At 38.4% G+C, this 14,302-nt stretch overlaps 1 protein-coding gene across 2 annotated transcripts; it reads right to left on the bottom strand.

Moving 5' to 3' along the window:
- Window positions 1-418: 418 nt before the first annotated feature.
- LOC102560847 (beta-1,3-galactosyltransferase 1) lies at window positions 419-9,927 on the bottom strand. 2 transcript variants are annotated; one of them, XM_014610344.3, is made up of 3 exons: window positions 9,862-9,927; window positions 6,748-6,839; window positions 419-3,701 (listed from the first exon to the last, which is right to left on the bottom strand). In XM_014610344.3, exon 3 carries the CDS (start codon window positions 3,492-3,494, stop codon window positions 2,313-2,315), a length of 1,182 nt encoding a protein of 393 aa, XP_014465830.2. In that variant the 5' UTR covers window positions 3,495-3,701; window positions 6,748-6,839; window positions 9,862-9,927; the 3' UTR covers window positions 419-2,312. The 2 variants fall into 2 exon arrangements, with proteins under 2 accessions (XP_014465830.2, XP_019343951.2); XM_019488406.2 differs by having other exon boundaries at window positions 419-3,673.
- Window positions 9,928-14,302: the final 4,375 nt, after the last annotated feature.

The raw sequence follows: 14,302 nt of genomic DNA, 5'->3' as shown, positions 1-14,302 counted from the left end.
TGTAGCATTCTTGTAACAATTTGTTTAACAGGAACTCATTCAAACCCCAATATGAAACTACCTTCCATCCCTTTATCATCATAGAAAGCCCTACCTCAGCCCTCCCTGAAAACCCTATCAAACAGATGGCTGTTGCAGAGTGCTAAGGAAGTCACAACATTCATGTTATTTAAAGGGTCACTATTTCCAAACACTTGTGGCCCTCCTGCAAAATGTTCTCTCATTATCCCTTAACTTTTACAGTGTGGCTGTATGGCATGCTAAGAAACATCATACCTCCATATTATTAAATATTGCATACAACAAAATACAAATGACCCTCCCAATCCCCCAAGCTCCCCCAATCTTCCTCCTGCCCCAACTGTATTAAAAGAATACTCTTAAAGTTGAACACTCAAAAATTAGGAAATGCCAGAAGTAATGTTGTCTGTATAATTTTAATTCAGCCTCCTGTATAGCCTTATGATTCAGCCTCCTGTTGCCTGTATAACATTATGATTCAGTCTTTGCTAACACAAAATTTTCTCACAAGATACCAGCCACATTTCATATGTAGGATAGATTGTGTTATTTTAAAGAACAGATATTCATATAGAATTCAGTACTCTAGGACATTAATTCAGCTGCCTTCAATGGCAATCCTTTCTCTTTCTATATTCTATTTCCTTCATTCACTTCTTGATTTTTGCAACAAATGAAGTAGAGGCCAATCTGCTTCAGTATACAGCCTTGATCAAAGTCAGCCTAAAGGGTGGGCAATAGAGATGACAGCCTAGGGCACCATGGTCAGGAGGGTGCCACACACACACACATTTACAGCAATGCTCTCCTCCTACCCTGCCCCCACCCTGCTCTGCCCTGGCTGATCCCCACCCCAGGCAGGAGATGAGGTGCCCAGCCCAGCTCATTCCCCACCTTCAGCCACTGATCAGGAGGAGCTGGGCCAGGCAGTGCAGGTGGTAGCAGTGGTGCCTGCCTGCTTGCCTTGTGCACCATGTCACTCTGTCTCCCTACTGGATTGCATCCTGTGTGCCTGCCTAATCACCTCTTCTTGCAGCAGTGCCACTGACTTGTGTGCGGGGGGACACCAAAATACAAGTTTTCCCAGGGTGGTATTTTCCCTAAGGCCAGCTCTGGCCTCCATTCATCTCCACAGGGAATCCATATGGTGCACTGTGTCAGCTATAGAATGATTAGAAGTTAGAGGGATTAGCAGGCCTCAACTTGAGTAGAGAAGGAATTTCAACCTTACCAATCAACCCATGGGAAGCAACTTTAGGTGTAAAAACTAATTTAAAACCTCATTTTTTTGTGATACAGGAGGGTGGAACACATTAACAGAATAAAACAAAACAAAACATGTTGACTTAGGTTAAAATGCAATTAACAACCAATTATCATTGGGCTATGGTTTTATTTGAACCATCCCAATTATCTAGTACACCAAATTGAGAAACCAGATCAGAGAACTACAAGTGGGGATGAGAGTTCATTATTTCATCTTCATCAGCAACTAAGAACTAGAAGGTAATCTTTTTTGTTTCTTCAAAAGTGTAGTGTGGGCATTGCTTTTTAATTTTTTATTTAAAAAGCAGGTATAGTCAAGGATGAGCAGTTTGTGAGTGAGCATAACTAAGACAGGTTTCTAACTGTGAGGAGCAAAATACAGTGGTTTTAGAAGATAAAGGAAAATACAATTATTCCATTTCTTTATTTGAAATGCTATCTGAAGTAGGAAGAAAGCTTTAAATCATTTCAACATCTACATTGCAATGACCATTATTTCAGAACTGTGCTTATAGTGAAATTCTTCTGTGGAGACAAAACATATTTTTAGACTAAAAAGCTTTTTCTGCATATAAATAGAGTACAAAAATCACTGATATCATTGGCTGCCTATACACCTGTTTGGGGGTTGCTGGAGAACCACACTAATTAAAATGCCTCAGCGTCACATGCCTTGTGCATTTAAAAATATCAAAGAATGCTTTAACTAAAGCTTTAACTAACAAATGTTTAACAAGCATTAGTTAAAGCACACAAGTAGCCATTTTTAAACCCACAGGGGTTTATACATATGATGCTGCAGCACTGTTAGAGCATTCTCATTCAAATGCAGAGCAGTCTTGATTAATTGAGTCTGTTCCAACACATTCTAATTACAATGCATCAGAGCACATGTATGGGCACCCATTAAGTCTATCTGTCTAGATCCCCATTAGAGGTTCATGATGCACTTTCAGCAATCATAAAGTTTAAATAAAGTATAATTTCATCTTGCATTCCCATGGAATCTCTACTGTACATGTGTTTTATTTATGACACATATGTTTCTCCTTTTGCAATGTTTCCCAGAAAATGATCTGTTCCGTTGGATTAATTCCATGGGAAGTAATTATGTTGTTATATACACAAGTAGAAAATGGGACTTTATATATGTTAAAAAATGAATTTCTGAGTGGGGGTGAAATAGTGATTCCTTGTCTTTCAAGACAGAGAGCTACAAAAATATCTTCCAAATGTACATATTTGACCTTTAAAGAGGCACTGACAATTTTTGGAACTACAGCTCTAGAAAAGACATAGCCAGTTCCTGAACAAAAATCTGGGTATTGATCACCTGGGTAAAGTTCTTTTGGCATGTACCATTTACTGTCAGGATTACGGATAGGCTCACAATTTTTCATAAGACAACCAGTGAAAAAATACTGTGAAGGAGATATAATGGGCCTCAGTAACTCCTGTATTAAATATATTGTATTCACAAAAACATCGCTATCTGTTTTCATGATAAAACTTGTGCCATTACAATATGTGGCAATCCACTTAATGCCCATCATAGTTTTAAGAGTTAAGTTATTATAGGTGTCTAAAAAGTCTTGCTGAATAATGTCATGGTATTGCCTACTTTCCTGCAATATATTTTCATTCTGGTCTTTGTCACTAAAACCCAACATAAATAGGCGAACAATTTTAATTCCAGGAACCACAGATTCATTTCCCCAAGTTTTCCTGATGGCTTCTCTGTGCTTCTTTTCATCAGCTCTGGTTGGAATTAATAGTACCAAAAAAGGAGTTTTCTGCTTACATTTATCTTTTTCATTAATAAGAAATTGGAATGGGTGAGGGTAAATAGATGAATTTGAGGCAGGCTCTGTTGTCTCTTCATTAGCAAATTGCGTCACAGTTCCACTTTGTTTCTTTTCTTTTCTGTTCCTTATGAACTTCTGAAAGCTGGAAATGTTGCTTTTCTGAAAAATGATTTCATTTGCTTTGTCAGATTTATGAAACTGTTTGGCAGTTACTGCAAATCCTTCCATCAAGTTCAAACCAGTGTTTTCTTGATTTTTGATTTTGGGTAAAATGGCCAAAAATTTACAATTATTAGCAATAAGGCACAAACATATTACTAAAAAAAAGATGAATGCATATAAGAAAACACTTAACTTAGCAAGCTGCCAAGGAATGTGAAAATATTTTCTGCGGTGGGTCATTCTGATAGTTATTATAGCAGAGACAAAACAAATGTTGCTTTTAATTATGAATGTATTCGATCAGAAGAAAAGCATTTATCTTCAGCTGACTGGTATCCTCTGTAACAATTCAGATGATCAAAATCATATTTGGAGGACTGATTCTTCATGGTTCTTTTTTAATGAAAGTTTATGTCATCCTAGAATATAGTGTAGATTGGTCATTTTCTTAAGAAAAGCAAGAAAAATAGAACACAATTTTGAAATTTATTAATAACTTCATACCTTATCTGAGGAAAATATAAACATAAAGTGATAAATGTGTTGTTAAAGACAATGGAACTTATACCATTCATTACAAAATTGTCAGTGTTTATCAAATTAAAAATGGTAATTTGTGAAATACAACATACCATATGTTGTATGTCTTCTCATTATAAATGTGAGCCTTTAGTGGAAATAATATAATCCATGAATATTAAGGGAAGAAGAAACCCCACAAAAGACAAGCACTTGTAAATAGAAAGCAGCACATATTTTAAATATGTTTATACATGCACACAACACATTTTATTAATATATATGTTTTTACATGCATTTATATGTGTATATAAATATAGGTCAATTTGATATGGTACTTAAGTTTCTTTAGTAGTCTACTATTATCTTATCTGTGAAAATTACATACCTCATCTTCAACTTTGCCTATAATTAGTATGCTTTTATATTTCTTTTAAAACGTTACTACATATTTGTGAATGCAGGTTTGGGAAATGCCTAAATAATGCAAAGACTAGTACTATGTAAATAATTTATGTAATAAGAGGTCCTTCAGTCACAGGCCTTATCAGTCATACCTTCTCATCTGGATGGACAAACTCTAGGACCTGACGTAAGTTTGCATTATCTGCAGTAAATCAAAGTCAAACTCTGATCAGTCTTGCATCCCCAAGGACAGGAAATGTACAAATCTATAACATTTTGGCGATAACCTCCAGAGTCCAGAAGAAAGACAGGTATTGAAATGTACTAGTTTTCTGTTCACTAGAAAAGTATGGTAGCAAAGGGTCTACTATACAGGAAATGGCCTTTCAAAAACTGGACCCTGGAAAGGTAGCCAAATTGTGAGATGTAAGAGTTTAATTTAGCCAAAATAAAGGAGTTCTAAGTATAGGGTCTTCTGGTACATCCTCCCCACTGAAGCTCTGGCTATTAGTATAGAATTTGTAAAATAAGCAAAAGCAAGGGGTTGGTTTGTTTGCATGTTTTCTTGGGAGTATCTTTTGGTTTTTTTTTTTAGGGGGTGGGGGTTGTGATATTTTTTTATTGCTTCAACCATACAGTCCAGAGTCATGTTGTGCAACCTTTCACACCTAGCCTTTGGTATAGGGGAAATATTAGACTTTGTTCTACCTTTTTTTAAACCAGTATATGTGAGCTGAACTTTTATTCTGTTTTTGGGTATAGACCAGTTTTGTGTGTGAAACTTGTATTCTAGGTTTAGACTGGTTTCTGATCACTTATACCAGTAAAAGCATAATGTCTATACCTAGCCATATAGTGACCTTCCTCCAGTCTGGGCTGCCCAGATCTGAAAAAGTGTACTTTGTTCTCAAAAGCTTCTCCATCATTTTCTACAATTGTATATCTGGTTCAATAAAAGATACTATAAAAAACCCTTGCCTCATCATTTCCTAGAATGTCATGTCTTTTTTAATTTGTTACTCAAGCTTTTCCTGTCTTACTTCTGGTTAAAAGTCTGTAGCTCAGTCTATTGCTGTTCCTATGGGCTAGGGACAGAAATTACACACAAACCAGTTTAAGCAATCAGAAAACAGTTTAAATCTGTAACAGAACAGAAGTTCAGCATACATAAACTGGTTTCAAAATGGTTGAAATTTAGGAAAACCCCCAGTTTTTCTTTTTTTTATTATTATTTATTTTAAAATGCATTCCCTCCCCTTCCCCAACCATTTCTGACTTTTTCTCTCCCTCTCTATTCCTTATAGATAAATATAAGCGAGCTCAAACTTAGGATAAGCTTGAAACATTTTTATTTTGTAGCAAGTTTTTGGTTTTGGATATCCACTGTTTTATATTGTATCATTATTAGGTTTGTATTGATGTTATATATATATGTTATATATATATATATATATATATGGCATTGTGTGCATGATATATGAATTAGTGATCTGTGTCTAAGTTTGGGGATGTATAGTGTATGTGTTTGAATTGGTGATAGATATGCATGTGCCTAGTCTGGTTTGAATGTGTATGTGCCTGAGCTGATAGTGTGTGTGTATGCACCTAACTGATGTGTGTGTTTGTATATGTGCAATTATGTCACACCCTCCTGTCTAACAGTGCAATATTGAGATCCTGAGAGTTGGCCTGACCTCCCAGGGCAACAGAAACTGGTTTAAGATAGACCTGGAACGATGTAGTATCAGACTTAATGGATTTAGATTAAATTGGTCTATTGAACTTCTGTCCAAGATCCCCTTCTGACTAAAGTTAACTCTCAGTCCCCCAGCATCCCAGGATGTTTTGTGTATTCCCTGCCAATCCCCCTTGCAGGGCAAGTAAGCTAGCCTCTGTCCACTGTCTGCTCTAGAGCAGCTGAGACAGCCGCACATCTGTAACAGAGCTTAGGCAGCAGAGCCCCTTCTCCATAGCCCAGCTGGTGGGCAGCCATAGGGGCTGCTGAGGGGGAAACAGAGCCCCCATCCCCAACTGAGTCTATGATGGCTATGAGCTGTGGAAGCCTAGGTCTTCGTGCAGGGGAGAGTCTGTGGTGACAGTAGGGGGCTGGGGACATGCCAATCAGAGATGTCCCTGCTCAGCTGGGCTCTGTTGCTAAGCTGGGAGGTGTGTAGGACCCCCGGCTCCCCCACTCCCGCCTTATGGTCTGGCTAGTGCAGGCATTTGCCTGCTTCCCTCCACACAAGGGTGAATGTGTGTTATGTTTGCTTACGACAAAATCTTCTTAGCTTCGAGAACCCTGTAAAGGTTAATTCAATTATGCCTTGGGTTTTTTGGCTGTCTGTATTTAGCCATGGTATCATTGTTAATAATATTATTTAAATGAAACTGCCCATATCTCTACAATAAATTATTAATTCAAACAAACAAAGAAAAAAAAAACCCCACAAAAACAAAGAGACTGAGAAAAATGGGTGTAACTATTTCTAAGCAACCTATGCATTGACAAATTAGCACTGCTTATAAGCTTTCTAGGGAGGTGTAAAGAACCCAATAAAGCATGGTTTACCTCCAATAGTCTTCCTTTTGTTTTTTTCATTGTAAGGGCTGTCTTTCAATGAAAAAAAAAATCTCTTCTGAGCTGTCAGCTGTTTACAAATCCTGAAGGCAAAAGTAAAACAAAAATGTCATGTAGAGGAAAATATTTCTTGGTGGTGAATATTCAACTTTGGAAAATAGATTTGTAGACTGTTTTATGGTGACTCCTGAATTAAAAAACCCAAAAGGTCATCTTAATTTTTAAAACCAATGTAAAGGAAAAAATGTCACATACAAGGGACCTAGTTAGTAGGGGTGTGTGAAGCAGGCTCTATTTGATTTGGATTTAGATTCAGCCTGAATCAGGGACAGTGATTCAATTTGTTGATTTGGATCACTGTCCCTGATTCATTTCAGCCGAATCTGAATCTGAAGATTCAATGCTGATTTGGAGAATCAGCAATTTGGCCACAGACACAGCTTTAAATGTTTTCTCTACATACTTCAAGTTACCAGCATGGCTTGTGAATGCTGTAATGCTTGGGTGGATGAAGTGTCGCACAGGAATGCGGGCGGGGGGCAGGCTTCCACATGCTCAGCAGTGAACCTGGAAGTGGCCTGGAAATACTTCCAGTCCACTTCTGGGTCCACTGGGAAGTGTGCAGGGGATCAGTTTCAGGGGGACCCCAGGTGCCCCCCCAGACCAAGGAGGCACCAGTCGCTGAGCTGGGGGGGGTGCAGGGGGGCCCCCAGTGTGCTCCCCAGCGGACCTGGAAGTGGACCAGAAGTGCTTCTGGTTCACTTCCGGGTCTGCTGCCAAGCACACTAGGGAGCCCCTAATGCTTCTGTGGGACACTCCATGTACCCCAGCATCACAGCATTCATGAGCCACCTGCTACCTAGAGGTATGTAGGAAAAACATTTAAAGCTGTGTCTATGTCTGAATCACCAAATCTTTCCAAACCTCTCCAAATCGATTCAGAGGATTCCATTTGATTCAGAGAGATTAAATGGTCCTCTGATTCAATTCAGATTCAGAGATTCAGTCATTGAATCAGGCTAAATGTCCACCGAATCAAATCAGGGACTGAAGCTTTAGAGCTGAGAAATAAGGCTAGAGTTCAAATTAATTCAAATTAATGACCCCGCTCTCTAAGATATTCTGCATTTTTTTCCTAAGCATAGAGGTCACATATACACATATTGGGCGTGTGCTCCAATGCATGCTAATTAGAAAAAAAACCCAGAAAAACATGCTAATTAGCATGCCTTGAGCAGACTTGATTAATGAAGTCTGCTGGAATGTGTTAATTAATACACTCCAGCAGTCTCCATGCCACTTGTATTCAGCATCCCTGTGCTTCAAAACCGTGGCGGGGTGCTTGAACTAAAACTTGTCAAATGAGCTTTAGTTCAAGTGCCCAAGCCACCATTTTGGATTTCAGGAAACTGACTACACACGCCACTGCAGGTGCTTTAATTAAAGTGCTCCCCCCAGCCCAAAGCATGTACATAAATGCCCAGAGTGTCCATAATGGACTGTTTTTAGCACCATCAGTATGTGTTCTCTCAAGATGGAGGTTACAAAATGAAATGAAGGTATAGTAATACTTAAAGTGAAGCGGCAATGGCAAAAAAAAGTCCTATACACCCTTACACTGTCATAGTCTTCACTGAGAAACTGAATTGGTATACAAGTAACCAGTTCAGTCAAAAATTTCATATGCTTGTGTATTTGAAAGAGGTGACATCCTCGCCACAGAGATCAGAGGTAGTTTAGTCAGTGGGGCCAAGATTTCATCCAAAATTCTTTGGTTTTTGAACTACCAGATTTGATTTATACACACACACACACACATACAGATTATATATATATATATATATATATATAATGTAAGGAGTATCATATGTTTCTTTTATATGTTAGCTTCCTTTAGGAAAGGGGAAGGAAGAACTTTGCTTCAGCATTTCAAAAATTTGTACAAAAACTTTTAAGGGCTATAAATCTAAGCATGGCATTACATACAATAAAGCTGCTAAAGAAAGAACATTGAAAAAATATTAAATTAGGATATAGTAAAAACAATACCTAGAATAAAGGGTATCATTAGAATCTTGATATTATAAATTGCCAAGAAATTTCCTCCCAACTTCCCTAACAAAGTACTAACTCAGGAAAGTACTGTTTTATGATAAGATGTGGGGGAAAAAAATGCTAATTTTTCATTTAGAAACTTTATCTTAATTAATCTTATAATACTTGGAATGGTTGAAGTTTATTTTAGTAATTTCTGCCAAAATTGAATTTCAAGTGGTGGTTTTGTTAATTTTAACTTTTTTGTTGTTGTTTTTTGTAACACTTTTGCAATTTATAATTTCATGTATGAAGCCAGATCAAATCAAAATTTATTTGGTAATTTTTTTTACATTTTTCAGAGATTATTCATATTGCTCATAGATATTTCAGAAAACCATTCATATGAACGTTCCCAAGCAACACAAGTAAAAAGTTTGCATAAAAAAAACCAACTAAATTTTGTACCACCTTTTCACTCAAGTATATAAATATGGTAGCCAAGCCATCCAGCAATGCACATTTGAGTGTTTGTTCATAAAAATGATAAATGATAAATTCATAATTCAAAAGTCATTGGTCTACCGTTCTACTATTGTTCTACATTTGTTCTTCTATTGTTCTACTAATTGCTTTACTTTTACCTTAACCTACAAAACTTTGAGGGAAAAATTGAAAAGAAAGGCAAAATTTACCATTATGGAGATTACTGTTGCATTAGCCTGTTCTTTATCATGCCAAATTTGCTTAGTCCAGTTTTCTTTTTATTTAACTTGTTTTTACACATGCATAAACCTTTTGAGTGTATTCCTGGAGCCACTGCAGAGGCAAGGGTACCTTTCTAGAAAACTTTCTTTAAAAGAACTTAGAAAGTTCATAATTCACAGTTTAAGATATAAGAAGTCATATAATTGGTTAAGAATTAATGCTACTGAATAACAAATGTTCAGTCTAATTTACAGCACTTAACACTCATTAAAAAGCTTTCAGACAAATGTGGAATGTGCATCAAATCCTTCCAATAGTAACCTTACTAAAATACAGTATCAAGGGAAAAAGTTTCTTACCCACCTGGATTCACGCAGCAGCATACACCAAGCTGACTAGAGTTCATTCACATTTATTCTTCTGAAAAAGGCTGGTGAAAAGTCTTATGACTCATGAATCACACCATGTACATTGAGTTAAGTGACATGCCAGTTACGTAATTTACTTCCTGTATGTCTCATAGATTTTTTTTTAACAGTATGAGTAGCTGAACTCCTATTTCTTTAGGGTAGTAATTTGTTTTAAATGAGGAAAGAAAAGCAGTTTTTAAATATAGTAGTTTTAGACTAGACATTAGAAAAAACTACTTCACAGTCAGGGCGGCTAGGATCTGGAACCAACTTCCAAAGGAAGTGGTGATGGCTCCTACCCTGGGGGTCTTTAAGAGGAGGCTCAACATTTACCTGGCTGGGATCATTTGATTTCTCTCCTGCCCACAGTAGGGGGTTGGACTAGAAGATCTACAAGGTCCCTTTTGACCCTACATTGATGAATCTATGAAATATCAAAGTTTATTTCAATCACAAATGAGCACACCTATGAAGTAAAAAAAAAAAAAGCATCACATTACACAATATTTTGAAATCTCTTTGATTTCCTGTTTGTTTTATGTCTGAAATAAAGGAAGAGGGCTTGAAGTTCAGATGGAGCTCAGTTATCCATAGATGCTACAGCTGCCTATCATAAACTGTGATTCTTAGTGCTACAGAAACAACACCTATGGTCTACATTCCATGGTTTTCTGTAGTATTTTCATTTGGAAATTTTTCCTGAAGTTTTTTTCTTAATTAATTGGGACATTCAAGAATGCTTTCACTATGATGTTAATATAATGACCAGTGACCGTAGGTCCTCACTGATGCAGAAAGCACTTCAATGCATGGTTAACTAAAATGGAAATATTAACACACTGAAATAAAGCAAGTGCTTAAGTTTTATTATATTCATTGTTAATTGATATTTACTTTCCCTAGATACTCTAGCACTTCAGTTTTACTAACATGAACACTCATGAAAGGCAAAGATTGAACTGAAAAATCATTTTCTCCAGATAAATTTTCATTGCTTGCATTCTATCTTATATTATAAAACACAAAATTAAAATAAAAACAAACATTGCTTCAGATGAAAAAAAATATTTTATTCTAAAAATGTCAACATAGTATGTTTTACTGTTGGTTAATTTTTTCACCCAATTTTCACCAACTTGTTTTAAACCTCCAAGAAGATGAACTGAACCTGTTTTAAAGATGTAAACTTTGAAATTCAATTTATTTTTATTTTTATTTTTGAACACCTCCTGACTTGAGAGAGGTTACTAGTAGCCACTTTTAAAAATACTTTAGAAAATGTTGTTCTTACTGTATTGCAGAAGTTATTATGAAGTACTTAAGTCCTATAGGCTAAAGTAAACTTTTTGTTTTGTTTACTGTTGGAGGAAAAAGTTTCTACAGAAAAAAAATAGAATTTTAAACATTTTTGAAGCCTTCAGAAGATGACTTAAACTTTCCATCAGAAAAACAAAAAAAGGTCATTTATTTTCCCCACTTATTAATCTGGATCTCAGCTTCTTCAATCTCTTTCTGAATGGTGGAGCCATGGGCACCAAGAGGTAGGGCATGATGTTCAAAAAACAGGATGTTGGCCCTAATCTACCCACATCATAAATGGCCCTAGGACGAACGTCTATTCCCTGATGGATCTTGATCTATCTCAATCTGGAGGGAGCCACATGCCAAGGGGCATTTTGCAAGTTGGGGCAGAGGGTGTTCTGATCCCTTTCCTCTGACAGCTCCTCAGAGGCTCTACCACAGATCAGGCACCAACTGTCAGTTCCCCATGTCCCAGTACTGATACCCCCACTTCCTTATTAAAGCATGGAAGGATGAAGAGTGCCGGTCCCATTTTTGGACCAAATATAGGAGGTCTGAAGAGTGTCCAATCTGGCTCCTCCAGGGATCCAAACAGTGCCTCAGTGATTCTGATGATGCCAGGGCAGTCTGCTGGATAAGAAAGTTGGGGTCCATACTACCCCATGTGGATATGAGAAGGATGCAGATGTAGAAGAAACCATTTACCCCAGGGGGTGGTGACTGAGTGTGGTCTAGCCCCATGGACAGGAAGGCAGGGTGGTACCAAGACAATGGGGGCCTACAGCCCCTAACCCACCATCCAAGACTGTCACCTGATGACACTTGTGAGGCCCTCCTCCCTCCCCTCATAGTCAGATCCTCCAATCAGCACATTACAATGCAACCCCCCCCCCCAAAGGGTATGCCCCAGTGCATGGAAAGAAGGAGGTTGCACTATGCTGGGCAAATGACTAGGGAGCTAATTGCTGGAAGGCAGTTGCCAGTTTGATTATCCTCCAGGTAGACAGCAAATGGGTATGTGTAATCTCCCACAGCCTCAAATGAGGGTTGTTCAGGGTGACTAGAAGGAAACGTTGCAACTCCTGGATCTGTGGGTTTGTGTACAAGTGGTAGGGATCCATGGAGGTAGGGTGCAGGTAGAAAAATTGACACACTTGCAACTAACAAGAGAAGGACCAGACTCAGTGTCTTTCTGGGAATCTTGAAGCAAGGAGGAAAGGATGGTTACTGTGTGTGGGAGTTCTCTGGATGGGGATGGGGAAGGGCATGCTTCCCAGTGCATGCATGGTGCTCTATTGATAGGCACATTATTAAACAAATCATGTTGGGATGATTGTTGAGTCAAAAAAGCTTAATAATTTTAAGGACAACAAGAACATAGTTTGTTGCTTTGCATACATGGTTTCTCTCTTTTGAGGATTTCAAAACAATTAACAAAATTGATAATGTAACCTTACAAAAACCCTGTAATATAATGCATGTAAATGTTATCAAGCAGATTTTACAGCTGGGTTAAACAGACTCAGAGAACTTGTGTGACTTGCCTGAGGCCAACACAAACAACTTCTTGTTAGGAATGGGAATAAAACATGGAAAAACTCCTAAGCCTCAGTTCCATGTTCTAACTACTGTATTGAATTATGTATTCCCTGTGTTCAAAAGGAAAGCCTCAATGCCCTTATACTTCCTTTCCCACAAAAATAATACTCAGGTGTAGAAAAATAAGAGAAAAATACTATCTGAAGATGGAGAGGAAACCTCTTCTCCCCATCTTGAAAACCACTTGTTCAATTTAATCCAGGAAGATGACTCAAAAATCTGTTTCATCTCCAAAATTAGTAATGAAGATTCCTAATTGTTACCCCAAACAAGATTGTAACCCCCCCCCCAAGAAAAACAACCCATAAAACCACTTTTGTAAGTTGGAGTGAGAATGAGCAAGCTAGTTTTCAAGCTATTCTTAGCTCATGCAGATACTCTCCATGTGTAATGTTCTTATTCATGTACATAGATTCAGTGAAACCAAATAATTAAATAAGACATATTATATAAAACAGTACTATATAAAACAGTAAAAAAAAAAATTATATATATATATATATATATATATATATATATACAGTATAAATATAAATTACAGGGACAATAAAAAATGTTTGCTCCATTAAGAGGTAATTAAATTAGCTAGCTTTTAATTTAATTTACATCTATGGTTCAAGAAGATCCATACATGACTTGATATTAGCATTGTCACAGACCACTGAGGTGCCGTGTTCCTAGAGGGCAGAAACTGCCAGAGGAAAAGCTCTGGCAGTGCATGAAGAGCCTTAGCAGGGAATAGGAGCCCACCTGTGGGTTGCCAGGGCAACTGGAGGGAGCAAATGGCCCACACCTGCCAGCGGTCAGCTGCCTGTAGGAGGCAGAGCCTGGCTCTTATAAAGCCCAGGGCTGAGGCCAGGCTGGCAGTTCCCTACTAGCAGCCAGAGAGGCAGGAGCTCTTGGAGTAGGTATGTGAGAAGTAGTGAGACCCACAGGTACTGCCTAAGCCAGCTCTAAGATGTTGGAGCAATGTGGTTACAGCCAGGTGGCTTATAGTTATGTTGTAGCCTAGGGACTTGTGTTTTGTTTTGTTATTACACCTGTGGTTTGGGTGAGGCTATAAGGGGTTGGAGGAGGCCTCATCGGGGACTCACAACAGAGTGTGAGGACCCTGGTGCCAGTGAGGGTGCAGTATTCTTAAAGGGAACTCACAGCAGAGTATGAGGACCCTGGTGCCCAGGAAGGTGCAGCTTATGGGGTGCTTAGACCCCAGCCTGAGAGAGGGGTGTTTTGAGACGCCCAGTGTAGGTGTGATGAGCCCCAGAGAGGGGGCAACTTTGAGAAGCACAAGTTGGGCACAACGAGCCCCAGGGAAGGGGACAGCCATTTTAAGAAGCCCAGTGCGGGCATGGCAAGCCCCAGGAGGGGACACTACTAGGAAGTCCCAGTGCGGGCGTGATGAGCCCCAGAGATGGGGTGTTATTGAGAAGCCCGGTGTGGGCGTGGCGAGCCCCAGGGAGGGGAGCGTGCTTTTGAGAAGCCCAAGGGTGGGC

The sequence above is a fragment of the Alligator mississippiensis genome, chromosome 5 (genome assembly GCF_030867095.1).
Source record: "Alligator mississippiensis isolate rAllMis1 chromosome 5, rAllMis1, whole genome shotgun sequence".
In the NCBI taxonomy this organism is placed as follows: Eukaryota; Metazoa; Chordata; order Crocodylia; family Alligatoridae; genus Alligator; species Alligator mississippiensis.
Note: the sequence above shows the minus strand (reverse complement) of the source record. Positions and strands in the feature narration are given on the sequence as shown.

Excerpts from the sequence above, each read along its gene's own strand:
- LOC102560847 (XM_014610344.3), bottom strand. The coding sequence starts at position 3,494 with ATGACCCACCGCAGAAAATATTTTCACATTCCTTGGCAGCTTGCTAAG.